The sequence below is a fragment of the Anser anser genome (genome assembly GCF_964211835.1).
Source record: "Anser anser genome assembly, chromosome: 5".
Taxonomy (NCBI): Eukaryota; Metazoa; Chordata; class Aves; order Anseriformes; family Anatidae; genus Anser; species Anser anser.
This window is the reverse complement of record NC_139725.1, coordinates 9,515,568-9,542,529: the sequence shown is the minus strand read 5'-3', so window position 1 is coordinate 9,542,529 and position 26,962 is coordinate 9,515,568. Positions and strand designations below refer to the sequence as shown.

Sequence of the window (26,962 nt, the reverse complement as noted above, 5' to 3'; positions counted from 1 at the left end):
TAGCTATTTAACACATTAGATCAAATCACCTCTTAACCTTTTCTTTTCTAAGATAGATTTAAATCGTGGAACTACTCTCTAAGGTGTGTTTACCAGTCTTCTAATCAGTCTTGTGGCTCTTTTCCAAACCTCTTTTCATTCCTCAGCATCTTTTTTTTATTGGAATACTATGGCAGGACATGATCTTTTTGGCTGTATTCCTGTAGCTGTCGTCAGATATTAGCTTTCACCTCTTATTCAGAGTTCCATTTTGGGCATCTTTGGCTCTTATTAGTAGCTCTTTTAATCACAGCTTTATATTGTGGTTGGTGTTATTAATAAATGAATACTCAGAACTTTTTCAACTGTTGCATCCCCTGATAGTTACCTGATTTAAATTCTCCAGTTGTATCAGAGTTTTTTTTTTTTTTTTTCTTGAATCTGATTAACCTAATACCAATATTGCTCTTTATTGGTCCTCCTTATTAACTGTTTCCCAAAGCTTTGCTTTATCTTTGAGCCTTGTTGCTCCTGATTGTTTCTTTTAATTTTCCCAAGTCATCAGCAGAAATATTCAAGAACACACAGACGAGAATAGATTTTTGCATATACATACCTATTTAACAGCAATTCTACTTGAAGATTTGAGACATATCCACTTAAGCACTATGTTAAAAATAAGTGTTGTAATTTGTTATTCTAGTAGATAGTAATGTAATTATTGGAGAACAGTATCTAACACACTTTAGTCAAGATTGTTTTCCACAAACTCTCACTAGCAGGAAATAATTATGCTACTCTCCAGTTTAATTGTTTGCCTGTTTTGTCCATGATTGGTGTCATGCTAACAGACTAATGGGCATATTATTCAACACTTTTTTACCCATCAAATTTTAATGATCATTTTTTCCCCCCACTTAATAACTTGTTTTATGCTTTGTTATCCCATTTAGTGTGTGATGTAACGTATTTATGCCTAAGATAACATATTTTTTTGTAGGTGTTCTGTAGTATGTTACTACGGGTAAGGAAAAAGTAATAGTCCAAAACTGGATGTATCATTTTTTTTAACACTAATGTGTTTCTAGTAACCTTCTGAAGTTTCTGGAAATAACTTCAAGTTAGAGAACTCCTGAGCTTTCAGCATTGCCTTTTCCTTTCTGTGTTAGTTTTCATTTGAAAATACAGTACAGATTGAATTCATCCCTTTCGCTTTCTCTTTGCTATGTCTTACATCTCTACAGTTCAGCAACTTTTACTTCCAGTTTTCTACTTTCTTACAAAACGTTTGCACTGTTTCGTCTCCAATAGTGGCCCTAGCTATCAGACAGCCCAATACAGCTTTAGGCAGGGTACTACATCTTCTTCTTTTTTTTTTTTTTTCTTCCTGCTGCTGCTGTTTTTGGTTTGGTTTCTTTTTTGTTTGTTTTATTTTTCCGTGTCATTTATAGAGATGCATCTGAGACAATATTTCATGCCAGGTGATTAGTGCTACCTGTCAGCCATTTTCATTCATATATGGGGTGTTTTTGTTTTTTGTTTGTTTGTTTTTTTGATGGCTATCACTAATATTTGCAACTTTTGTAGACTAATAATAGTTTTCTGTATTTAACAAAGCCAGCTTTACTTCTGTGTGTATGTCAATCTTTATTTATTTTATGAAAAATACAGTTTTAGTTAAGGCCCTGGAATTATATTTGTAGGCCTATTATGATCTTCTGGAAGCAAGCTGAATGCTTCTGTAATGTAGTCTACAATTGAAAAATTACAGTAATTGCCAGCATCCTGTACTATATTTACACAGAATTTTTGCCTCAGTTACTACTTCAGCAGAATCGTGATTATTTTGGTGATTGCTTATAGTTAGAGAAATTTAAGGAGTACGTTACTCAAAAAAAGTAATCTAGTTAATAGTTGCTCCCAAAAGGTGTTTTGTAATGGCATACTAATGTGCACTTTTTGTTTTCAGAGGAATATTTTAAATCCACATGAAACATAAAATGTGGAAAAAACCTGATCCTGCTAGGTCCCATAACCAGCTTTATTATATTTGTGTTTTAAATGTTTGTTTTAACTCCTTAGGATCTCTGACATTTTAAAGAATTCTTTTTTTGTCACTTGTCAAAAGAAACTGAAATCTTGCAGAAGCTTGTCATGTCAAAGACTGCACTGCTGTGTTTATGTCCTTTAGTGTAGGCTAATAATTCACCAGTTAGTTGTGTGCTGTGTAGTTTCTCTGACCTTCAAGAAGAGGCACATTTGTACTCAAAATTAACATTTTTGTCAAATCTGCTCGTTTACGCAAAACTTTTAGCAGTGAAGGAATACCTATCTGTACCTTTTATTCTTCTCTGTTCTCGTTCTCCCTTCACTTTAAGCAAAAACTAATTTGTGCTTTGATAGTTGAGGGGAAATAGCTTGTAACTTACAGGATTAAACATTTTTGGAAAAGATCAGGACCCTTGTAGCACATGGTAGTTTGTTTAAAATGAACAAAACCAGATAAAGCAATATGCATAAAAGATTATTCTGTAACTGTTAATCACTATATGCAAAATTTTGTTCTGCAAAGTGACTTCAACATATTTCTGTTTTGTATGTCTGTGTCTTTCCCTTTTCATTGTTGCTTGAAAACCTTCCAGAACTGTCCCTTATTATATGTCCCCCCCCCCCCTTTTTTTTTTACTGGACCTCAGTAAATGGTCACTTGTCTATTTTTAACTTGATTCAAGAATTCATAGGTGTGTCTGACACTTCATAATCCCAAGAACATTTAGGTTGATGCAGGTCTCCTAGTTGTATATAAATGTACTTATTTTTTTTTGTGAAAAAAATGTTATGTGGATATATAGTTATGCATAGTCTGAAGACTATAAAGTTGCTCATAGTTTGTGTGCAAGTGTCACTTACCAGCAATATCGCCTAGTTTCCTTGAGCTGACATACTACACAGAAGACGTGTATAGGCAATATGTTGAAATGGAGATAGACACCTGTCATTACTTTTATTTATATATATATATAATCTATATATATAAAAAATTCTGTGATCGAGTATATTCTTTGCACTACTATGTCATTAACAGAAAAACATTTTTTAGTTTGTTTGCTATGTGACATTCTTCATAATTATAGCAGAAACCATTTTAGAGAGTTTTTTGGTGGGGGATGTGCGTTGGTCTGGAAATGGAGGGGTAAGGTCCTGAGATTGCTTTGGGAATGCGGAGATTAAGTTATGAACATCTAAAGCCTGGACACTGTACCAGATATTGACAAATACTCAGGAAAAATTCTGTATTGCAAGTACAACTTTTGGTTGTAGCTTTGCAAGCTGTTAATTACTACTGCAAAGCAAGATCTCTGCAGCTTGCAATGCAGGCTGAAATCCTCTTAAGCTGTCTGTCAATACGGAAAATACCCATTGTCTCACATCTTGTTTTCATGAATGATCCCATGTGGCATATTCATGTCTAAATTAATGGATGAAAGACTTTTTTTTTCCCCACTGCTCTCTCAAAGTTTTATGCTGGAGCTTAAAATAATTTGCTTACTTCAAAACACTGTAAATTCTGAGTAAACAAATCTTTATAACCCTTAAGTTATGTTTTGTTTTAGCGTTTTTTCCCTGAAAACTATTTGCATTTAAAATACCTGTAAAATTTGGACAACAGAAAGAGCAACATATCTTGAAAAACATAAATAAAATCTGAGATGTTTTACATTAGCTACAAGATACATGTTGAGTTTTCCTTATTTTGCTTCTCCTACTTATTGGAGGCTAAGCTTTGGAATTTGGCTCAAGAGTGAGAATGTGCTGTTCCATCTTTTCACATGAAATAATACCATAGGTGCCAAGTGGTAGGAGCTTACTACTTTTAAGGATACCCATATATGATATTGAATTATGTGTTACTTGAACAAGGTAAAAATGGGGATTTTAAATTTGTGATGTTGTGTGGGTAGGGAATTCAATAGTTAAACGTGCAACTATCATGAAATCTTAATGTGAACTCCAGAACTAATTGCTAGGAATGATAAGTAATGTGCTCCACACTAACTAAATGACATTGAAGTATTTTTCTGTGTATGTTGACTTAGCATGCTTACAGTGTGATTTAGTAGTTTAGGAGGTATATTGGTGATTTTTTAGGACTTTTATGTAACTTTTCCTGGAGAACGTGGAGAGGAATAAAACCTCCAGCATATCAAATGAGGTAATGAAACACCAGGCCTCTTCTAGCAGTACCTGGGGCTTTTTTACATTCCACCAAAGTGCATGTTCAACAAGCAACAGATGTAGATTATATCATCAAACAGGATGCTGATTTAGAGTGAATGTTCATATAACAGTTTATTGTTTGAGGCATTTTTCCTGGTATGTTATGCATCTTATTTTTTTAATTGGTAGTGGATAACTGGAGTTTTGTGTCTCTCTTATTTAACAAAGTATTGCAAGTATGTTTATGGCAACTTTTTTTTTTTTCTTCTAACAATTCGCTCTACCTTACTCCCTAACGATTCCAAAATCTCCTGATGTTAAAGAGTTTGTTGAACGTGTAGGTACTTTGCATTTGAGGAACTGTCTTGAATTCCATGGTCAAAAGTCTGTACTAGATAATATATATTTTGAGAGAGTAAAAATTGTTTTAATTATGTAGTAGCTGTAGTCTTGTTTCAGGTGTCTAAATATACAGAATTGTTTGAAAACACTAAAGACAAGGATTTCGTAGCTTTTTATTTCCATGGAAACTGTGTCTGATGTTATATCTTTCTCTTGCTTTTAATTACACTGTTTCTTTCCTCTTCCTGGTTTTCATTATGATCATGTGTAATTCTGTGGCAATGTTTTATGTAATGAAGAGTATTAAAGTAAACATCTGCAAATAAGTACAAATGCTCTTTTTGCTTAAAGGGTTAGTAATGAGTTAACTGGTTAACTGTGACAGTTATCTAAATGCAGCAATATAAAATAAGCCAGCTCTGTTTTTTCTTCCATCTCAAAAAAAACAAACCAACAAACAAACAGCAAAACACAACAATAATGGAGACTTTTTTAGAATTAAAGGGAGGTGGCGCTTGACTGCTTGTTCAACAAAACAGACACAAAAAGGGGTGGGGGGGAGGCACAAGAAAGGACACCATTGTAGTTAGACCTAGAGAATCTGTGAAGAAATGTGTTCTGGGGAGGGAGTTCCTGAGAGAAGTATAAGTTTTGAGTGTAACATAAACAACAGTTTGACTGGTTTGGATGTGAAGTTGTAAAAGAGCGATCTAGGATAAGAACAGATCATTATAACAGAGAGGTCCAAGTAGCTGGCTAGTGGGGTGATACAAGAGAGTAGTTGAGTCAATGAAGGACTTACTTAGGAGCATATCTGGAAGTTGGACTGGTAGAAATGCTCTCTGGAGTAGCCAGGGAATTATGAATAAGGTTCAGAAATCACCTTGTTTTGATATGTTGTAATTACAAACCTAAAAAGTTATTCCAGACAAGACAGATTTCTGAGTGAGAAATTAAGTTAACTGTCAACTTAGTGACAGTGTAAAGCTTGGGCTAAAATATCATCTGTTAAAAGCAAAAAAATATGTACAGTTTCCCTAAGAAAAGGGAGAAACCAGTTAGTCACCTATAGGAAAAGAATACATTTTCTAAGAAATCATGTATTTGCCAAAATGATGTAAGCTCATGCCCCTCAAAAAGAATTGATGTATCATGGAGATCAGTACTTGCTAAATAAATTAGAGAAAGTTTCTAATCCTGAAGTGTTTCTGGATAATGAATTTGACGGTGTGTAAGCTTCATTAAGAATTGAGGCATGTGTGGCTCAGATGTTTGAGCCAAGAACACAAACACAAACACCCTGCATTCCCAGGGTGCAGTGACTAATACTTCCAGTGAGATCTCAGCATTCCCTTTATAGATCAGGTGTTAATGTACACTGACATTCCAACTTGCAGCACTGAAAATTAATATCAATATGATGGGCTAAATAAAGTATAACTCTAGGGTAGCAAATACTTTTGTGAAGAAGGACAAGTATTTTAAAGCTTTGCTGCCAATGCTGAGATTAAGTCTTTGATGCTAGAAATAAGAGATTAATAGTCTTCAATCATGAGATTGTTTATCCCTATGTTATACGTTCAAGTGAAACAGATGACTATGCTACAGTAGCTGAATTACAAAAATGAACCCATAAAACTAGGATGTGGACAGCAAGTTTAATTCAATTTTTCTCATTTACGTGACTTCCTCTGTAGTGTTTCCCCCCCCCCCACCTTAAAACTCAAAACTCAGTGATATTCTACATCCCCAAGTAGCTTTCTAAAAGGTAGTTGATGATGGCATCTCTAAATAGGTTAAATATAATTACTGGCTTCAATCTTTTCTATTTGGAAATTATTCCAAAATCTGAGTTTATTTCAGTACTATGGAGACTTCCGGCCTTCTGTATTTTCCAACAGTTTCACCTGACACCTTCAAATATGTGTAAATTATATGCTCAGTCTAGAATTTTTTGCCTGAAGTTGTAGTAGAGCTCTATAGTGAGGTTTTCTGGTTTTGTTCATGGGGAATGACTCCTTTACCAATTCTGAAATCAGCTTGTCTCCCTTTGCCTGGAATATATCACAATATCTAGCCATTGTTTGCTCTTTCTTTCAGGTGTCCTCACATGTTGAAGATATGTATTTCTCCAGATGTTGGTTTATTTTTTCACGTTTCATTCATAATCATTTCTGATTGTGTATTTAACTCTTTAGGTCCCCTTTGTTTTTTTTATTTTCCTGTTTATCTGAAGTTGGTAGTTTTTCTCTACGGATGATATTTTCAAGGCAAGTGAAGTATTATCATGCTACATCGATTATTCAGAGAAGCTTAAGTACAAGTGGATCAGTGGCACATTTGTATTCATATATTTTCTTTTCATTCTTTTAATGTTCCTAAATATATTTATATTCTTCATAAATCTACACATGTGGTACTGTTCCTAGCCCTGATATCTCTTAGATGGTTAATAATATGTTGCAGATCTACTGTAAGATTATGTAAGTCATGTCTCCTATCAACAAACTGCTAGGAAACTGCAGTTTATGAATTCAATAAATACAGGAGAATAAAAAACTGCTTCTACCTGTTTGCCATTTGGATATGCTAGTAATTCAACTTTAAGTAATTATTTGGGATATTTTATTTGAATCACAGCCCATGTCTGGATATCTTTAGAATAGATTTTTTTTTTTCCCAGTGTTTTTTTGATTGTAGAACCCGAAACCTTTAGAGAAAAAGTGCAGGGAGGTGTTAACATAATATACTAGTTTGCATGTGTATTTTTTTTATATACTATAGAATTCCTGTACTTGGTCAGCTTTCATGGTTTCCATAAAAATTTTAAATGGCTGAATTTTGTCAGGTATCAATAGTCATGATTCATTGAATTGTTAAGCCAGATTATACTAGCTGAAAAGTTGGGTATTAAAATGCCAAAAATTATGGAACACATTTTCATAAATAGTAGTTTCCTGCTCTAAGTGTATTAAAAAATAAGTTATTTACAGCCAGTAGGGCTTTAATCTGGCAAATGAATGCAGAAATTGAAATGTAAGGTATGACTGCAAATGACACAAGTATTTTTAGCCTCCTTAAGATGTTTCATAGATTACAAATATTCTCAGGTTTATGCTTGTTGTTTTTCATATGGTTAACCAAATACAAAGAAATAAAACTTTGTCTTAGTGTACATAATTAAATCACAATTTTAAAAAGTTAATGGTGTTGTATTTTTATTTCTGCAGAATATTTTGTTCATAAACACATCATAAGATCATATATTTGTGAAGTTCCCATTGTAGTGAAGCTGCTAAAAAACTGTTAAATTTCATGTGTTATTGGTCTAACATGATTTAGAAAATCACAAATGTGTTGTCAGTTTTAAATGACTTAGAAAATCACAAAAAAAAAAGGAAAACTTTAAGGGGCACTTAAACACCTGAATTGTAGCAATTAAGTAGATTATTAACATGGAAAAATCCTTGCATTCTAGTTGATGTCAACAGTGCTATGGCAATTTATACCTACTGCCTACATTGCTTTTCTGAGCACTCTTCCTTAGTGCACACCCCCAAAGTAGAGAGAATTCGTCATTCATTTGCATTTCGCTTATGATCAGATTCTGTCATCTTTCAATGACCGAAATAAGTTTTTCTTCCAAAAAGCTTCTAGGATATGGTAGCTAGTGAACAGGTTCACCTTCATTTTTAGTCTTCTCCATCTTTGATTTTTCTCTCCTCCCTTTTCTCTCCTCTTATTCCCTTTTTCTTAAATTCCTTATGCTTTCTGCTTTTTCCTTTTTCTTTCCTTTTTTTTTTTTATTAATGAACAAAATAGGTTTTTACAAGAATCAGAGAATTACTGAGGTTGGAGAACACCTCCAAGATCATTTGGTCCAACTGTCCCCCAGAAATTCATTCTGAAGAGATTCAGAATTAATAGTTATGCTAATTTATGCACTCATTTTATTGCATGCTCTCCTTTAATTGCACTTCTTGGAAGAAGAAAAGGGGGTTCTCACTAGTTCTTCAACCTGCACACTGTTGCATGCACTCTTAGCAAAGAATTCCAACGTATCTTTTTGGTATATACTCACAGTAATAAACCAGATGAGAAAAAAAGAATGCATCATTGACTAATCAGAGGGGTGGAAATGTCCCACTGCTATGATGTGGGCCAAAGTTACCTGCCCAGGAAGCTACACAGCTGTTTAAAACAATTGTGTGGTGATGCAGACATAAGCTTCTGTTTATTATGGAGGATGTTGATTTATCTTCTTCTTGAGGTATTAACTTCCTTCACTTGCACCTAGTTAGAACAATGTGTTCTGACGATTTTAATTTTTTTTTCCAACAGTAGAAATGCAGGAAACCTGGTTCTGATTTCACTGACAGTAGTATAAATCATTGTGCCCAGCTGAAAGCAGTAGACTTCATTCTTCTCTCATGTCTGTCACTTTTAAAGACAGCATGCCTGGTTTTCCCATTTTCCTCTGTTATGCTGGCATAAAAGAACAGTACTGGGAAATGAGGTTGTTAATTTTGAGGAGAGCAAAAGGTTTTCTTCCACACCTTCACATGCGCTGTAATATTGACTCTTCATTTTACAAATGTCACAGAAAAAAGTGGCTGCTGAGATATTTGAACCAATTACGTTGTATTCTAACTGATCAAAACCACCATCTATACTGGAAAATTATTGTAATTTCTAAAGTAAGGTAAATCAAAAATATTCTTTTATTATACATAGCACTATTTTAGTCTACAGAACTTGATATTTTTATAGACATGTTATTATGCTCTTTTTGACAGAAGATCAAGATTTAGCGACTCTCCTAATAGATTTGTTTCCTTATGCCCTTTTTTTTTTTTAAATGGGGTGTTCCAATAAAGAGACAATCTGGACCAAATATGTAAAATTGTTTGACAAATTTCCTATGACTTTTTGTTTCGAGTAGCTAAATTATTGGATTTTGTCTTCGGAGTTAAACTATTTATGAGCACCTGAGACCTTCTAAAACAAATTCATATGTCTGTATTTGTTTATTTATATTTTGCAATGCTTCATTAGATCCTCATGTCACACAATAATGATCTCTTTTATATCTGGCTTCCTAACCTTAATGTCCTCTAGCAATCTTAACGTTCACTGGCCTGGCGTGTGGATTAAAGAAAACATTAACTACAGAGCTCATGTTCAGGCTCTAAGTCCTCTTTTTATTCTTGAGGGAATTCACATAATAGCAATTCCATGTACTTGTCAAAGTTCCCGAGCACCTATAAAGCACTGTTTGTGTCACTAGCTGTCACTGTTGCAACCTGTGCAATAGAATTATTGTTAGGGTTACATGAGGACTTGCATTACATTGTTTTCCCATGACACTTACCTTTCTTTTCCCCAACAAACACCAGCTGATCCAGTATGTACGTTGTATGGGAGGCAAGGGGGAAGCAGCAGAGTTAAGCAATTTAATGGTGTGTTTTTGGTGGGTTTTCTTTGGTTTTATACACCTCTGCTCTTTTTTTTGAGGGGTGGTCATCCGTGACGAGGAAGCAGTAGCTGTGGAGAGACTTCCTGATCTTTTTTATGGGGGAAAACAAGGTGTTCAGTTTGAGACTAGAATGATTAGATGGTGAATGTGATTGAATCAGAAGTTTTAGGGATACTTATCTTTCAGATAACCCCGTTCTTCAAATAAGGCAGGAAAGAATCGGAGCATGGGGATAGGGTGTTTAAAACAAATGGAGGATGTTTGTTTAGACAGAATAGTATTTTAGAGTAGCAGTGGACAGCCTGAAACATTAGTGATGTTTCTTTCTTCTCATGTATGTCTTGAAATTTCTTCTGCTTTTTTTTTTCTTTATAGTAGGGTTGTTCACTTCTGCCAAAACATCCACTGTAAATAAGTTCAAAGTGTCTAGTTTTTTTTTCCTTGTGTGAAACTTGATCTGCAAAGTCAGTAAGTCTGCTATAAATTGAAGTTAGGAAGCAGTTTATGCTACTCAATTCACAAATTTCTTAGTAAGCTTGGAAGTTTGGAGGTAATCCTCAAATTTTGGTTTGCTTTTCTCTTTCTTTTAGAAAATTTACCTAGGTCTTGAAACTGCTTTTTATTTGTAACAGTCAAAGAAGGTTGCTTATCTTCTTTCTTTCTTTATCAGTTGTGAGAAAATGCTTTCCATTTCCTCATAATCCAGGGATAACTCTACTGTTCTTGACAGCTAGCAACATTGGAAGAGATAATAAGAATGCAGTTTTTGCTTCTGTGACATAAACGGTCAGGTGACCAAGCAGATCTCTACACCAAAACGTGTGATCTCATGGTGCATGAGGTACAGAGATGGTGTAAGGCTGATACCAAGTGTGTTAGTCTCACATTTAAAGCATGAGACTTGGCAAGTCTGATGAATAAGTTAAAAGTGTGTATGTTAAGATTCAGATGATTTTTTTTTTTTTGTCCTACCTATGCAAACAGAATTCGGAACTATGCAGTGTACAACTTACCCAAATGAGAGGCCTGGTTCTCCTCCATCAGCATGGAGCTGTTCCCCAGGAGTTAATGCAGGCATGAAGTCCCTTGTGAAAACGGGTCTCATCTGTTTGATTTGGTAGTGCTTTAACAGAGCTGATGCCAATAGATCAACCCCTTTAAACAAAGTAAGACAGTAGAATCAGAGCCTATCGCTCTTCTTCCAAGCAATGTGATCATATATAAATAACTTATGCAGCATTATTTCTAGAGTAGTTATTCTTGGCAATGGTCTGTACTTGGTACCAGATAATAGATCTGCTTTAAATTGCTTTGTCTTTTTTTTTTTTTTCCTTATAATAGCTCTTGCTGCCAGAACACTTCCCCCTGCCCTCTGCTACTCCCTTGCAAACACTGGTTTGATGCTCTTTAATGTACACAATTTGCTATTATGAAATTTTATCCAGCTTTATCCATTCAGGAATGTTATCATTGTTTTTGTCTGTTCCCATAATAGTGTGGACCTGCACCTTTAAAATGTGCTTGTATCCATGTGTATATGTCAGTCTAAAATAGCCTCCCAAGGTGTTGTAAATCCGAGATCTCCATTCTCTGTCCACTTCAGCCTCTCGTGGGAGAGGAGGCTGTGACTGCCTTGGACACCTTGGTGTACTGAAAGTACATCAGGCCCCACAGTTTTGCAGTGTCAAAACCTTAGAGATGAATATACTCGTGGGCTGTTCCAAAGACTTCGTTATCATGGCTATTGAGCTTGTATTCCTGTATTCCTTGTAGTTCTTGGCATTTCTGGTAACTAACTCGAATCACTGAGTTGGTGTCACAAAGCTCAGCTGTGGGTGTTAACATTGCTGAATTGATTGTAAATGCATTTCTCAGTTGATTGTAAATACATTTAAGATATGTACAGCGTGTGAAAATTTTGCAAAGTAATACTATGTACAGTAGCAGATACCTTACCTGTTTGGTATGTTCTAGATGCCACTTTCCCCATTTAGCTATCTGTACCTACTGCTCTATCTGCACGTTTCTAAGAAACATTCAGGCAATGTTTGTGTCGAGGTACTTTACCTCAGATGATATTGTCAGTTCCCAGAGAGCATTTCTGCCTTAACTATAAACTTCTTCAAGAGTTTACAGGTCAGAGAACATCCCAGAAAGAGAAATGGGGAGGTGGGGGGGGAGCAGCTTTTCTTTCCCCTGAATCTATTAACTTGTTTGCTAGGTGGAAAAAAAAACCCTCAGCTACCATCTATGCATGTGTAACAGTGCCATCTAGTGAGTTTTGTCTTTACGGTGAAAAAAAAATTCAGTAGATTTGGTTGAATAGCAATTCACTATTCATCTATTCACTGATCAGCTGTTTGGAAACATCAGTACTGTGTGCGTTTGTATTCTCCAGATACTATCTTTCTCACGCATATTAGCCTATGAGTATTTTATGTTTGTTTAGGGTTGTAACATCTGAGGTGTTTTCTGATTTTGTACGTTTTTAAAAGCTGGTTTGGGCTGTTTGTCTTTGAAACAGAGTGTGTTAGATTTACCTCACATTGACATAACCATACCTCTCTATGCTTCAATGCTAAATAAAAGAACAAATTCTATCAATGTGCTGTTTCGCCAAAAGCTGAGCAAATCCAGGTTTTAAGGAAGCATCTTTTTTGAAGGATGGTTCTTCCCTCTTTCAAACAGAAATAAGCAAATAGCTCAAATAAGATGACTGACAGGTAGAAATGTCATGAAACCACAGAGCACACAGTAAGAAAACTGTGAAGAAGCAAGTATGATCAATATGCACAAGCATACCACCAGCAGGTATATCATAGAGCAAAATAGCCATCATAAGTAAGGTGTTCCACATTGATGTTGCAGTCTCCTCAAAGGTGTGTCTATTGAAATTAGATAAATAGGTAGAACAAGCACTACAGAGTCTAGTGCTTCGTGCTACTGAAAAGAAAACCAAAAACCCTGAAAAACACATTTAGCTTTGATACTGTCATCAAACAAATTAATATTAATTCTGATCTTTTCACTTTACCTCAGCGTGGATTAGACACTTTCAGAAACAAGAGGGGTACAGTTAGTATTAATATGGATCATATCAGATACTGAGTGATCCAAATACATAAGTGGAAAAAACACCACAACAACGAAATTGGAAACCCAAGAGTGTTTTGGCAGGCTGTTACTTCATGCGGTGGCCTCTCACAGTCCAAGTTAGGTATCAGTGCTCAGATGGTATGAACAAGCTCATGCAGGTGGAAAGCTAAGTGTCTAATCTATTGTAGAAATAGATTCTATCTTTTCTATTGTAGCAGTATTTATTATCTAAAAAGTCCGTCTTGGGAGTATTTTGGTTTCTAAACATGTATGCAGTTCAATTGTTGTAACACAAAACAATTCATTAGTTAATGGATCAGTTACTTTTTCTGTATCCACAGTTTGTGCATTTCAGTGTTTTTTTTTTTTTAAAAAAAACAAACAAACAAACAAAAAAAAACAAACCCTTTTTGCAGCTTGGACTATTGTTCAAGACTTCTTGTACCCTGCCCCCTGAGAAATGGTGAGTGTTTTGTTAGGGGCTCAGTGATCTACATTACAAAAGGGAGATCACATTTTGTAACTGTCTACAGGATAGACTGCAACAATTACAGATATGCCATTTGGCTGCTTGAAAAGCTTTTGTCAAGTTTACTCAATCTGATGCCTAAAAATGATTTTAGGTCATAAAAATGGAGGGCGGGGAAAAGGTAATTGTAGCAAGTTCTTTGTTTTCTCTTATTATTAGGGGTCTGAAGTGCCGTTTGTCAGTAATACTTTATTTTCCTTATGCTGTTTCTGTTACTAAAAAGAGTTTTAAGCCTGCACTGTCTCAAAGGAGGATTAAAAAAAAAAAAAAAAAAACAACAAGTGGGGAGACATACATGCAATGCTTGCTGTTTAAATGAAAGACATGAGGCTGTTTCATCAAGGGTAGTGATTTGTCTTTCTGAAGTTACCTACCTGTAAGAATTACAAACAGGGACTTAATTTTCTGCAGGTCTTGTACCAAGACCCATGGCTGCCCAAGCCTGTGTTCTGATTAGTTGAAATAATCCAAGAAACTGAGAAGGAAAAACAGTTGGACTTGATTTAGATGAGAGGAGAATCAGCCTTTCCTCTTTCTGGGAGTTTAACTGAAACTGTCAGCCAAAGTAGTTTACTAAGGCTCTAATGGTGGCTCTGCATCCTTGCAAAGCAACAGGTTGTGGTCAGTATGTTTTAGTGTGTATTGGTTAGAGTTTGGATTTTAAAGGTGATAGATTTTTCTTTAGTGGAAAACCTACTTCTGAAATGATGTTAGCTATGTATCTATGCTTTATGAGTATTATGCTAAGTGTTTGTTGTGAAGGACAAACCAAGCTGGGTGGATTTATCAAATGATTGTCATCAACAGTTTTTTAGTGGTTTTTCCATTGATTAAGGGCTGTTTGTAAGGGGATATAAAATGAGATCTGCAGGAAGAAGAAATCTAGAAGGCATTGCTATAGGCAACTGAATCACCTTTTGGGTTGACCTTTTGATGCTCTCCTCAGTGAAGAAAATGTGTTTAAACAGTGATGAGTAAGCTGAAATGATTGGCATTTCCAAACTTGTTGCTGTAAAGAACAGCATGTTTTTTACTCCATTAAATATTGATTTAGAGAACAGATTTGATGATATTAGTACATGAAAATAATGTTTTTAAAACTAATAAAAGATACGACAATCTATATAGTTCTCATGAACTTTTCGTTCTGTTACTCCTTTTAAAATGTTTTCAGTTACTCTTTGTTTTTAATGCAAGTTTTGTGCTGAAAATTAAGAAGGTGGAAGCAATTAGGATGCTTTTTCATAATTATTTTGCTTGGAAAAGTAATGTAAATCAATGGTAGATTTACTTTCTCCCCCAGATGTATGAATAACAAGCAGAGTAAGATGTCTCTCTTAAATCTTGTGTGTTTTTTTTTTTTTCCTAAGCAGAATTTGCACCAAAATGAAAATAGGAAAGAAAAAAAAAAAAAAAAGAATGAAAGAAAAACCACCACTAAAGGATTTGACCTTATTTTTAGATTAGACATTTCTTTTTTGGTCTCTTCTAGCTGTAATTTGTTGGCTGTGTGAAGGATTTATTCAAAAGTTGTTAAGGGATGAATACATTTTAAGGTTCTTCATGCCCTTCTTTATCTCAGTGCCTAAATATTTAGGCCTAATGAAAAATGATGGTGAATATTGTACTGTTTCTAAGCCTGGGATGTTTTAGATAAATTTTTATAGCTCACAACAGGCTACTGAAGTTTGCAAGAGATGATGATCAGATGTGCTGAAATGAAACATCAAATATTACAACTGTAAACAAGAATATTTTGGAAAGAGAAGAGCACTACTGAAAGTAGTAAGGAGTATGTTTCGGCATAAAAAGGTGCCAAGTTTGTAGTGCTGCTTGATGTGTAGCACAAAGGTGAACTATTTGTATTCTCAATGTTCCTGTATGTTTAACTTGAATTTGGTATTTCACCAGTTATTTTTACTTGTTTTACATTTCAAATTGAACAGAGATGAAGGAAAGAAAATTATACTTGAAATCATCATATGTAGGACTTAAAATTCCTTCTTTTCTTAGATAATTGAAAATTCTGTCTGAAGGCAATACCGGGTTGTAGTTTACTAGTAGAAACTCCACGAGTGAGATGAAGTCATGTTTTTGTTATGTAGGTCCTGCGAGTGCATGGATTCTGTCCTGACCACAACCCTTAGGATACAGGAATGTACGGAATTCCGAGTAGACCTACCCAGAGAAAAATTTTGCAGTAGATAGTATAAGGTTCTGCATCTCCTCTTGAACTAGCCCGCTTCTTCAGCTCTTGTTTTACAGCGTTGTAGAGGAGCAAGTTCATGCTTTGAAAGAATGGAGATAATAACAGGTCGAGGGATATTTTTGTTGTTGTTGTAGCTGTTGTTTTTAAGAGTGGAAAGTAGCACATTAGTAGTATGTTCCTCTCACAGGTGTAGAGCATTTAGACTACACCACTAATACCTAAAAAGTAAAATAATTAGCGTGTTCATCCGAGTTACTACCACATCACTAATTCTGTTCTATACATAGAACTTCTACTTTATAGCACTACATTCAAACTTAAAAAGACAAAAGAGTTTCAGGTTTTGTGGAATCATTTTTAGAGTTCTTGCAGTATGTCACTATGAATGAAAGTTACCTTTGTAACTTCAGTGTTCAAATTTAAAGCTATATAAGGAGGACTGTGACTTGGAATTCTTTAAACATCTAGAAATATTTTTCTGGTTATGAAAGGTCATATTTTTTGTCCCTGCTAGCTTTTCAAAAATATTTTTTTCCATTGCTTTAAGTAACTCACTCTGTGTGTGAGAGGGAGAATCAGGGTGTTAGTGAAGTATTTTCCTTATATAAAGCACTTGAAGTTGTTATAAGTTTTACTGAGTCTTAAAATTCAGCTGCTGTTATTAAAATTTAAAAAAGTCATCTATTAATAAACTTATGTCTGGATATATGTTTCCCTATTTTAAATAAATACAAGCTAAATGAAAATCTAGGATGCTAAATTCTAAATAATGTTTCTCCATTCTTAAAATAAAATTTTAGAGTTCACTGGAAATACTGTTAGTTTGTATTTCCTTTTCATGGTGCCATTTAAGATTGATACTTATTAGGGTTAGCTAGGCCTTCTTATGGACTTCATGTTATTTCATTTGTAATGTGAATCCAAGCCAATTTCCTGTATTCTGTTTGTGCCAGTAGAAGATGGTGACGTGTTCAAAATTTGAAATAAGTCTGCTTGCTATAAAAGGGGGGAAAAGGACTCAGTCAAGTATACTTTTACTTTGGTGTGTAACTTTAGGCCTGATTCAGAATGCACCAGAGGCAATATATTAAGACTTTGGCGGGGAGGAGGGTGATGATTCAAAATTGTGGAAAAAAAGTGTTAGAATGGGCACCTGACTGAAACTTTGTCCTTGAGAACCCACTATATTAAACAGACGGTGAACTGATATTTTAGAGGCATATCTTTAGTGGAGAAAAATAAAAACAACATAGGGCCAACTTGTATGTTTAGTTGTAACTTGTTGACCTTTGGGTATATTTCATTAAGACAAATCTGCACTATTTCAAGAGTTCACAGATTCTAGTGGGGGAAGTCCCCACCCTTGACCATTTTATCAAGGCAGCTGAGCCTCTGTTCATCATTCTACTGGCAAAACCACAGGGCAGTACGTATTGAAATAGGATGCTGTCCAAATAAGGGTCTTGAAAACCATATTAATTCTTTACACATTACGGTTTGTTTTGTTGTTTGTCTGTTTGTTTCAAACAAAGGGAGAGGGGAGAAGTCAAGAGTCCAATATTTCCGAAAACATTTTTTTCTTCAGCTATTTAAATGTGAAGTTGACATTTCAGCTAATAAACTAAATGTGCTTTGGTGTGATACTGTGGTTATATCTTACATATGCATACTATCTGAGAACTATGTATATAGTTTAGATCCCTAAGCATTATTCACCTTGCCAATTCTTGTGTAATTCTCAGAATAGTTATGGATATTTCTCTGAAAACTTAGCCCAATATTCATTTCTGGTTGAAAATCAAGTAATACGTACAGCATTACAAGAAGAGGAATTCAAAGTGAATCAGGAAATCGATTTGTGCGGCTGGATAAATCTGCTTGTAAAGTCATACAATGTTGTAAATTAAATTCTGAATACTTCATGCAACTTCGCTTGCTTTGTTTCAGAAAAGGAAAAAAATCCTAGTAAAAACTAGGGAAAAAGAAAAAAAACAACTTCCTAGTAAAACTAGGAAGGGAAGGCCTTGATTAATCAAATGTATGGATCATCTGTCATATAGTTTATAATGTGAATTAGAATAGTTTATCATTCTGCAGTTTGGAGAAAAGATAAGAGGAAGAGAAGAAAGAGGGATGTACAAATTGATACACCAAATAAAATGATGAGTTTGTAAATCATTCCATAGCTAGTGGAAGAAATCACATTTGCACAGTTTATATTTGTGGAACCCATTAAAGGATGTGATTGAGACCAAAAATGTAAAGGGATTAGGCAAATTTATGGGCTATGTATACTGAATTACCTATTAAGCGTGATGGTCCGGATAGAATTTCCAAGTTCTGCAAGTCTCTAAGCTTCTCAGTGCATAACACAGAGGCTATTATTGTATGTGCACTCTGATCTTCAGCTTCTTCAGGAAAGCATTGATGACTACTATTTTTGGATTAAGCAGACCTAGACTTAGTAAATTCGTCTATACATTCTGACAAGATGATGATATAATATTCCAAATATCTGTTCTGTGGTATCTGGAAAACATTAATGTGCTTCAGAGACTACTATACCTGGTTTGAAAAGACTGGAATTGGATGCAGAAAAAGATATGGTAGAACGTATCTATTTTAGTACTATTTTCTAACATATTTACCATTTCTTTACAATGTTTTTCCCTTCCACTTTTGAAGAACTTTAAAAAAAAAAAAAAAAAGTGTTACTTCGTATTTCTGAGTGTTTGCAATTATTTAGGTAAAATGGTACATCAGCGTAAAGTGAATAAACAGTGTTAGTCTTGCTATTTCCATTCACACTATTCAGGTTTATTTCATTTGAGATGTCTATGATTTGTTGTTACCACTTGAATGTTTTATTTCTTCAGGGGAAACATAGTTCTAGAGCAAGAAGCCTCCAGAGCCTGCAAGCAGGAGGCGGAAATAAGTGGGCTGATATTGAGAAAAGCACTGTTGATTGACACGATATATTGGTTTAGAGTATATTAACTTATCTCACATTTTAGAGAGTCAAAATTAGCTCAGGGACGTGTTTAGAATCCTAACACCCCAGCAGATGGAAAGCTCCCTTTCTTCCTCCTCCCCTAAGATCACCTGGCAAAGAGTGAGCCAAAGCTATAAAGGTGTTTTAGAAAATTTTATTTCGTTCTGCAAATTATTTTTTTTTACACTTCTCAGAATAGTTAGCAGCTTTCCATAAACCAGCATACATCTTCATAGTTTTTCTTGTTTCCTTATCAGAAAAAAAAAAATCAAGAGTAGAGTTTATTTTAATTACAGTACGTACAGTATGTCATGGTCTAGTGCGTCAAACATTGCTATTTTGTGTCTGTGCTTAATTCCAACTTTAGATGGACATACATCATAAGTGTAAACACCTGCCTAGCTTCATTAAGGATAGTAAAAATATCCCATTGTGGGAGGATCATAAGCTGTGTTTTAGGCAGTTTGTGTGTGATCTCTGACAAGAACATACCGTGCTACATCTTTCTCACTATCTGTATTCTCCTTTGGATGAGAAATATGTGATTCTCTCTCTATCCCTGGCCCCAGCATGCGCACACACATGCGTATGCACACACAGAATATTTCAGCAGTGCACGTAGTAATGTAAAATTTTGCAATAATCACAATTCTTATGGAAACAAGTGGAATTACATTTAAAATAGAGATTAGCTTAAGGCTTTGATATTTATAGATGTCATTTAGAGAGGTCATTTCCAATATTTGCATTGCTGCTATATGTTTAAGAAATATAAATATTTATGTTTTTAAAAAGTGGCAGTTTTGCTTTCATTAGAAAAAAGGTGCACTTAGTCATTAAAAAAAAGTTGAAATTATGTATGGATACAAACATGAAGAACTTACAGACAGGCCTATTTCCTTGTCATGTTTTTGTCTTTTCTTCAATCTTGCCCTCCCCTGCCCCTGGCAAACTCTTCCTATCATAGCTCTGTAGTTAATTGCAAACATTTACAAACAGATGAATTGGGATGGAAAAAAAAAAAAAAGGCTCCTGACTCCTTTTGATTTCAGGAGACCATAAGTAAGCTTCATATATTGTAATACGGGTATTTATTTACTAATATGTCTTTCTTTAAGCCCAAACTTTTCTTTCCTTAAAGTCAATATGAAAGAATTGTGCCATTGCTGATTTTACTGTCATTAGAGTTAGATCAACAGTAAATGACTGTCTACAGTAGAATACCAATGCTCCTCTCTCAATAATATCAAAATGTGGAACTGCCGAAGTGTGAAAGTTTAAAATAATTAAAAAATAATTTTTCAAACAGAAATAATTCTTTGGATTCATTGTGTGTTTTCCCTACTAATGGACATAAATCCAGCTTGTCCTGAGAATCCTGTTTAAAGTTGCTCATCAGCTTTTGTGTGATCTTGGTCACATAGGCCTTCATTTCTAGCCCACATTTCCTCCTACTCAGGACATTGTTCCTGCTGCTAGAAAAGTCATAGCCCCTGCTGATTTCTATGGAACAACATTGAACATTTGAAATAGAATGGCGTGGATGCTTGTAAGAGGTGTATTGGCATAGCAGATGTGATAATTGGGATACACAGCCTCTCAGCATCTCTCTCTTCCACTTGCTTCTTTCTAGATGGGCATTAGTGACTTTCTGAAGTCTCATCCATAAAGAGATCTCTTATTTACAGTTGTCCTCACAAAACTGGAAGTGCAGCAGTAGGTATTTTCATTTCCCAAATTATATGGCCCATATAAAATACCAAATCACTTTGAAATTCAGTCATCTTGCATTTTCTTTGAATGCTATGGAATATAATTTCAAAGACAGAAGTATCATGTTTATCCGCAGTATTAGCAGGCTAGTATGCAGCTCTTAGGATTTTGTGATTGGTTATATCAACTCTGGTGTCACATGTGGACATGAAGACCAATGTCCTCTGCTCAGACAGTATGTTGCTGTTGAGCTTTTGGAGGACAACATCTTCAGTCAGTAAGGAAGCTTTTCCCTTAGTACATGTGACCTGCTAGCACAGGATTAACAGGCTTATAAGGAGAGCAGTGCAGGGGCATGCACTCAGGTGCATGTTCATGCTTGCAGAGCTGGGGATTCAAGCTTTAATTGTCTTAGCAGTTGATGGTTGGACTTGATCTTGAAGGGCTTTTACAACCTAAATGATTCTGTGATACTTTTAGCATCAGGGTTCTCGGTACTCAACTGATTGAAAGACAGGCTTGGGTAGTTGGTTTTTTTTTTTTTTTGTGATTTTTGTTTTGTTTTTAAGTGAAAATAAATTTAAAAAAAAGAATTAAATGAAATACTCTTCATGTGAAAGCAGTTGTGCCCTAAGAAAGTAGTGATCTGTGAGATACTCTATTCCAGCAATGTACAGCCGGGATCACCTTTGTTCCTCTACCATGTACGATGTTTCCTATCCAGAAAGCTGACACCTATCCTTCCAACCTGTGTTATTGATGCCTTCAAGCAGTGTAGTGGAAGTGTATTTCTTACAGATATTTCATCTTTTTGGGAATACATGAACTATTCTGATTTGTTCTCATAAAAACAACTTCCAAGCTATCCATTTTTCTCCTGAATTATCACTTGAATGCTAGTTACTATCATTTCTGATAACCGTAACACCTACAACTCTAAACAGAAGGTGCTGTTTAATCTTTGCTGCATTAATTTACAAATGAATGAACAGAGTGGCTGACCATCAAAAACTGGTATATTTTTCAAAGGAACATGCATCCCTATTTTCATTTTTAGAAAAAGTGGATCAGATAACTGAAATCTTTGACTTGATTATCCTTCAAGATACGTTTGCTTTTCATAAACAGAGGTCTGTGAGAAAAGACAAAGCAGTTGTTCTCATGCATCTCTAGGGAATGAGCATAGACAATTTAGAGAACTTGTTAGTACTTGTTAGTAACTGAATCTGCTAATAATGACTGTCCTAGTATGTCTGTCATTAGGTATAAAAGATTGTATTTTTAGAGCTAAGATATTAGTTTCATGGATCAAATTTGAGACTTGGTAAAAGGTGTTTTTTTTTGTTGTTTTGTTTTATAGCTAATTGTATTTCTTTGTGAGTACAAAATGTGGTAGGCCCATTTTCTCAAAATATTTTAAAGGAAATCAGGGCTGAATGAAGGACGTCTCATGCCACGACATGGTGGCCCATTTGAAATAGACAACTGTAATACTAGAGGATTTGACTTAGCTGTTCTTTCAGTGAATAACAGATAGGTAGGGTTTGACAGGGGAATTACATCAAGTGAATTACACTTAGAAAAATCCTTGTACTTTGAAGAACATGAAGACCTTCAGAAACGTTATCAAACATCTATAAATAACCAACAGGTATTTTATTTTCTTCTTCTGCCTCTTTCTTTTTCTTTTTTTTTTTCCAGCATGTCAAAAGATAGCCCGAAGCTGGTACGAAGTAGTCATTTTCAGTATATACCTAAGTTATTATGGAGCTGTTATGGAGAAGGAATTGTTCTGTTACTCTGTTCTACTTTAATTGTGGTCCTACTTCATTCTCTAGATCCTAGAGACAACTAATGCAGCAATGCAGTTCTCCGAAGCTTGAGACCCCTCAGTTCTTGTTGAAGCTAACAAGAACTGAGAGCACTTGTAGTTTTATAGGACCTGACTTTTGCTCATTTCAATGTTCATTGCTCAGCCTCTGTTCACTTTATAAAGTGAGTCATACTCTTAAGAGTATTCTTATAATTCCTTTTGATTTTCCCCCCACCTTTTCAGGTCGTCATTTTAAACCTGGAAGATAAACTAACCTTGTCTTCAGTATCCAGTCAATAAATCTGTAAAGTTAAAGAAATATAAAGGCAGCTCTAGGGATATATTCTGTTTTCTAGGTATCTCATCCTAATTTTTCCATGAGGGCTAAAAACACTGAAGTCCTATCAAAATATGTTTTCTTTCATGCCTTTGTACACTGTTGAATGCCATCTGGGGGCAGGAAATATCCTGAAGACCTGAGAAATGGTGGTGGTTGTCATGTTTGATTTAGTTTGTGATTAGTGGATATGGGGAGTTAGAGTAGCAAGGAATACAATTTCAGACCACATAGCAGCCAGTTCTAAAACTCTCATCGTTTTTTTTTTGTTCTTGTTTTTAAAGATCTCTCTAAAAGGCAAAAGAAAACGAGTTGATGATAAGGGGTTAAATGTGATTCAAATCCACCTTATCCTTTCTGCCTGATATTCAAGTTTTCCTTTGCTTTTGCTTCAAAGTATATTTGTATATTTTCAGTGTAAGAACAGGATATGCAAAATAGCATTTTTAATTTCCCCTGGATATATGCACCTCATGTTCTTCATTCTTTCCTTGGGGGGGGGGGGGAGTTAAGTCTTCCAAATTTCTTTTTTCTTTCTATCTAATCCCATGCACCCTCCATATGAAATTAGCCATCTGTCTGTTTATTATTTCATTTCTCATAAGTCTAATTAAATTTGCCAAATGAACCTACTGTTTTTTGGAGGTTTTTCTTCACGTGATATTTTGAGATAAATTAAACTAGGCAGGTATCTACTTCCTTTTGTCTATGGACAAAAGATCTGTAAGCGAAATAGCCTTTGCAACATACTGTGATCTCAAAGCTATTGGGAGTGATGTTAGATAGTGGAGGATCTCTGCTCTGGTGAGTGTTCCTACTAGCATTTAGAAAAAAGATTTGATAACAGATGATGGTTCTTGGTCTCTTACTGCTGAGTGAGATGTTCTTTAACTCTGAACAGCATGTTATGCTTTAGGCTGTCTGTTGATGGCCTCCTCTTGTAAAATTATATTTTTGATTATTCTTTTTCATTTTTGTTTTTCTTTGGTCTCATCCTGACCTAGATTAGCATTACGAAAATTGTTGCTATGTATCTGAACTTGGATATAATTTCTGAGTTAATTTCCCTTATTTCTTATATCAGAAACCTGAAATAGAAGAGGTAACATTTCCTTTTTGTTATTCCCCTCCTTTCCTATTTCCTCCCACTTTCCAGCCTTTTTTCATTTTTTGCCCCTCCTTTTTTTTTTCTTTGTAGCAAGGTGAGAAATTACTGCAGTCTTAGTTTGTAGTTACCCATTGTGACAGGATCAAACTTAAGTTGCTGTACAAATTGTAATTAAATCATTTTCTGAATTTTATGATATGGCACCTACAAGGGAAGTGAAAGTACTGTAGAGGCACAAGCTAGAATTAACTTCTTATTAATGTTAATGTAAGATGAAACTAATATGTCAGGCAAAGAATCCACAAAATGGACACGGAACTTGTAGAATGGAAGTCGTGGCATGTGGCACCAATACATTGTGTTGTACAAACACATAGCCCAGAGACCAAGTAGCAAAGAAAGCTGGTGGAAGTAGGAATGCTGATACTCATATTTCTACAAGACCTAATATAAAATAGTTCAGTTTACACTTTATAAGTTCTGCTTCAGAATGCTTAATTTAGCACAAAATAATTTCGGATTAGGATGAAATTTAGCACAAAATAAAACTTTCAAAGACAGAAGAAGTAAAGGAAGTGATCATATAAGAGAACTTGAAGCAGTTAACTTGTCAACTCCAAGAGTCAGAATTTACAAGAGGATAGAGAGTTAGACTTACTCAGGCACCTTCAAGGTAACAAAATTAGGGTAAAAGCTGCGTGACATATTTGTGCTATATTGCTAAATATAGAGATTTATATTGGTGATTAGACAATGAAAGATAGGCTCTTTCTCACGATAGCATGCAACTGCTATTAACCTCATGTTCATGTGAGGCTCATGCTCACTGATGCGAGAAGGTTTTGTTACTTTCTGATTTAATATCTAGGTCTTGAATAAGATTTATTCTTTGTAAATTGGCTACCTGTAAGTCCTGAGATGTTAAGCAGAACTAAAAAAAAATCAGTATTTAGAATCCTTAAGGCTATTAAAGTTATACGTAAAGTATATTTTTTTTATGCATTGAATTCTTTAACCTTTTGCATTCTGCGGTTTAGTATTTTAAAGCCAGTCCTTTAAGACAATTGAGTTCTCCAAAGCAGCTTCCTTGAATTTTTGTTCTCCAGCTCATTTAGAATTCAGCAATATAGAAATCCACTGTAAGAATGCCATATTTTTTTTTCCTTTTTTTAGATTATAAATTTTACTCATCAAACGTTAGACAAGTTTTGTTATTGTTTTATTCATTTGTTTATTGTTTTATTGTTCTCTCTCTTATTTTTAGAATCCAAAGGCAAGCATTTGAGGTATGCAGACGACCTTGAGCAAAGAGGTAAGAACAATTTTATTCATATTTAATAATACTTTTTCTTACTGATATTGTTACGCATTTCAAAAATCATTTATGAATACTTTTTGTATATCAAATAATCTTGCAAAAAATGAACTTTGTAGTCATAAGAGTTCCTTCAGTGCCAAGAGGTAACCTAAGGAAGAGGGAAAACATTTCAGTGAAGTTTATTCAGAGTCTGAAGAAAAACAGCTTCTAACTACTATTACACTTAAAATGATAGGATAATTCTGTTGTTCTGCCCAGTATCAGGTAATATGTTGTCTTTGGAAAACAAAAACAATGATTTTTACTCTTTACTTATGCTAATGTAGCTGAGATATTTTTTTTTTTGTTTGTTCCCTGAAGCGTCCCTTGCTTTGAGAAATAACTTACATTGGTCATAAGAAATATAAATAGAAAGCTTTCTTAATTATCTTTCTCCAGTAGGATTAGATGAGACTTGGGGGATGTTCAAATTTGTTCAGGGAGGCAAATCAAGTGTACAGTTATTGCTCCAGAGCAGTCAGAATCCAATGTGCAATTGTCACCCTCATCCAAGGTAGTCAGATAGAGCTGGAGTTAAAAACCTTTAAAAGTCTATTTTATTTTATTTTATTTTATTTTTGTGTGTGTGTATATATATATATATGTTTAAACTCTGGCTATAACCAAGCTTGCTTATAGTGAATAGTGCGGTGTAAATCATTTTGGCAGAAGTGAGGGGTCAGAATTGTTTGCAGGGATAAAAATGAGATGATGAGGATAGGAGAATTGAAAATTCGTAAGCCAGTTTAGCAGTTGAAGACTCATGTTGTGGAATTGTCTTCCACGTACAAGTCATCAAATAAAGCCTAGGAGTCCAGTTCACTCAGTAAGTATACTTATATATGACTTGCGTATCTGTCTTACATATGACTTTTGTTTTGGATGTTGGATCTTAAATTTCTCAAAGCTTCAGCTGTCTTGCTAGCGAAGGAGTTCATAGATGGCTGGAAGAGGGATTTAGATACTTTAAGTATCTAAATGGAACAATTAGGTTCTTGACAAGTCTGTGCAGTTGCTGGTGACCTACTAGGCAAATACCTTCTAGAGAAGCCTGAGCTCTTTTCCCTCAACCTGTTAATGCTGTTTCAGCATATGCATAAGGCTTCTCATGTAGCTGATGTCTAAGCCTAGATGTGATTCCCAGACTAATAATTCTTCTGACTATTTCCATTTCAATCCTCAGTCTGAAAGTGGAGATGGGCCACTTTGCTGGCTGACCAGATGTTTAATACAGTCACCTGGCATGTGAGGGTCAAGGGCATTTATTACTTTGCTATATGAATGCAAGTTTTTCCTTATTGTCTGAAAAGTATAGCTCAGTATAATTCCTTGAAAAGTCCATATTCTATTTTAAAGCTTCATTTCGTAGTGCTTTGTCATACTAAGCAGAGGGCATTGTGGTCAGCACTTTTTGCTCTCTATATGTGCTTTGATTGCTATTTACAACAGATGAGAATGTTGTTTTTTAATGAAGTGAATGACATTTATTAACTACCCCATGACTAGTTCAAAATAAATCAGCTAAGTCTGAACAAAATAAAAATAATTAACCTACAGAGATGGTTGTCTTCTGTGAATCATCTAATGCCACCCACCTCAGATTGGTGTTTCAGGAACCATTAGCAAGGATTTTTCCCTTTGTGACACGGCACAGTGATGGCAGATGTGTCCAATTAGTGCTTTTCCCAGTAGACAAGGTATGGTAATTATTTTTAAGGACGAGAAATGGGGGGATGCATAAAGAATCATATGAAAGAACGTTCTTGACTTCCTCTCTCTCCTAAACATGCCAT

At 34.9% G+C, this 26,962-nt stretch overlaps 1 protein-coding gene across 1 annotated transcript in view; it reads left to right on the top strand.

Annotated features, from left to right (window-relative positions):
- The window catches only part of LOC310900663 (uncharacterized protein), a 252,722-nt gene that overhangs the window by 89,013 nt on the left and 136,747 nt on the right, over positions 1-26,962 (top strand). Inside the window, exon 5 of the mRNA XM_083838957.1 lies at positions 25,077-25,124. Within this exon, the coding sequence (XP_083695083.1) occupies positions 25,077-25,124 (48 nt within the window). The remainder of the gene's footprint in view (positions 1-25,076; positions 25,125-26,962) is intronic.